Source organism: Notothenia coriiceps, unplaced genomic scaffold, assembly GCF_000735185.1.
Source record: "Notothenia coriiceps isolate Sejong01 unplaced genomic scaffold, NC01 NC01_scaffold00011613, whole genome shotgun sequence".
In the NCBI taxonomy this organism is placed as follows: domain Eukaryota; kingdom Metazoa; phylum Chordata; class Actinopteri; order Perciformes; family Nototheniidae; genus Notothenia; species Notothenia coriiceps.
This window is the reverse complement of record NW_011344314.1, coordinates 128,061-130,634: the sequence shown is the minus strand read 5'-3', so window position 1 is coordinate 130,634 and position 2,574 is coordinate 128,061. Positions and strand designations below refer to the sequence as shown.

General features: G+C 43.0%; 1 protein-coding gene across 1 annotated transcript; it reads left to right on the top strand.

The window, feature by feature from the left end:
- Window positions 1-498: 498 nt before the first annotated feature.
- nkx2.5 (NK2 homeobox 5) lies at window positions 499-2,184 on the top strand. The gene is made up of 2 exons (XM_010772794.1): window positions 499-871; window positions 1,580-2,184. Exons 1-2 carry the CDS (start codon window positions 499-501, stop codon window positions 2,182-2,184), a joined length of 978 nt encoding a protein of 325 aa, XP_010771096.1.
- Window positions 2,185-2,574: the final 390 nt, after the last annotated feature.

The following is a 2,574-nucleotide window of genomic DNA, read 5'->3' as shown; positions in this document are numbered from 1 at the left end:
CGAGAAGGTTATTTCACATGATAAAAATATAGAAATATGAACGTTTTTCACCAAAGCTATCTTTGATTTAGGGAAACATTTATAACTAATATGCTTTGTAGGAAGAACAGTTGGGTTGGTGTTGTTGGTGTTGTTACAACACCAACCCAACTGCCCAACTGCACATATACAACACTGTTGTATATATACAACAGTGATTGGACACATGTAGGCCTATAAGGGACATGCACCAGACATCACTTTGTGTCATGAAATGGGAGTATCATTGTCTCCATATAGAGGGTCCCAGTGGCTCCCCCTTCCTCCTCCCCCCTGCGTCACTGAGAGGAGAAGAGTTGACATTTAAAATGCCCACTTCCCTCACTCAAGATCAGTCTGCTACACCAAACTAATACTTGAATACAGTAAATATTACCAGGAAGGAGAGGGACTTTGTTGACGTTTTTTTTGTTACTTCCACATGACAGGTTAATAGTTTATTTTTTTCAGTTCTTGGCAATGTTTCCCTGCCCCAGCAGCACGTCCACTCCCTTCTCTGTAAAGGATATATTAAACCTGGAGCAGAGTCATGACGTTATGGTGTCTCCTCTGGACGTTTCTTCTCGTATGGACTGCTGCAGCGTGCCGACCTCCTCCTCATCCTCCTCCTCCTCCTCCTCTTCCTCCTCCTGCATGCTGGCCCGCCTGAAGCAGGAGCCTCTCCGGGACATGTCGTCCGCCATCTCGATGTTTGGAGAAGACCTGCAGGAGCCCAGAGCCGGCAGAGGAAATGCACTCAACTTCGCTACTACCTTTTATGGGAAATCCCTCATGGAGATAGATTTGGTTAAGGATGGGAAATCAGACGCGTTTGAGGGGAAACGTAGAAAAGGTGAGATGAGGAAAGCAGGAACATTTTATTGTGCAGTCCTGTGCAAACATAGGCCCAATGAATCGTGTTTTTTTTATTCGTGCACAACGCACCACATATTAAAGAAAAAGTTCACTAAAGAAAAAAAAAAACAGTAATACAGGACAAAGTCCTTCACTGCGGACACAGGCCTGGATTTTCTAACCGTAAAAAGTCGAGTTGGAATGAGCTTTTTCTTGTGGCCTGCTACATTTATTTAGGAGTTATATAATCCAAAAAAATATCCTGTTTTTAAAAATGACTACCAAAGGTTGCAGTTATTTATCGAAGTGTCCTTTATATGTGTTCCACATCTATAAATCGTGCGCATTTTTCCAAATCACACACTGAATACATCATGGTCAGCTAAAATAACTGAATTTCGTATGCACAAGCTAATTAACCAAAAAAGGACAATATTATCATTATTATTATTTAAGTAACCTAAGATGCTGTAGTAAAAATAGCTCTAGGCCCAAATGGGTAAATAGATTTCCAACTCTCACTGTTCTATTCATTTTTAGCAATGGTTGTGTATTTCTGTTTTTATTTAGTTTTTTGTTATTACTAATGTGTGCTTTTCTTTTGTATGTGACTATCTGTAACACTATCCCAGCTATGGGATTAATACAGGAATTCTGAATGTGATTGATTTGTGTTCATCCTTTTCTTTATGTCTGGTGTGTTTAGAGGAGTTCAGCCCTCCTGTGGAAGACACAAAACCCGAGGATCCGAACCGAACCAAGTCAAGGAGACGCAGGAAGCCGCGCGTGCTCTTCTCCCAGGCGCAGGTGTACGAGCTGGAGCGGCGCTTCAAGCAGCAGAGGTACCTGTCCGCCCCGGAGAGAGACCACCTGGCCGGGGGGCTCAAACTCACCCCGACCCAGGTGAAGATCTGGTTCCAGAACAGGAGGTACAAGTGCAAGCGGCAGAGGCAGGACCAGAGCCTGGAGATGGTGTCGCTGCCGCCGCCCAGGAGGGTGTCGGTGCCGGTGCTGGTGCGGGACGGGAAGCCCTGCCTGGCCGCAGACACAGGCTCCTACAACCCGTCCTACAGCATGGGGCACATCAACCATTTCACGTATAACAACTACCCGGCTTTCAGTAACTATACCAGCCCCGGCTGCAACACAAACTATGCGTGTAACTATCCTGCAGCCACGATGCAAACTATGCAAGGGTCCTCCAACAACGGGAACTACATGAACTTCGGGGTGGGGGACCTGAATAACGTGCAGAACACATTCTCCTCCAGTAATGGGGTGTCTTCGTTACATGGCATTAGGACGTGGTAAACAGATCTGTGTTTCTGTTTCAGTTTAACTGGGTTGTTTTACGATTGCATGTATTTTTAAATGTGTAAAGACTTTCAGAGTGTCGTCTAACTTTTATTATATCAAATTACTTATTTCTGATAGTTTTTCGTTTGTGTTTTAAGCACTGAATAGCTTACATTTGTATTGATTTTCATGCCCTGTAAAACAAATGTCAAGATCTGACTGAGCGCACAGATGTGAAATTTGAGCCAAAAAAATATGCAAGCAAAGTTCTTTAAATGTTATTTTAGAACAACAATTTCCTTTCCCTTCCTTTTATTTTATTATTTGTATTGACTCCAATTGTATTATTCGATATTTGTACCTACAGATCAGATTCAGTGGGCGAGAATAAAAAATATACAACCA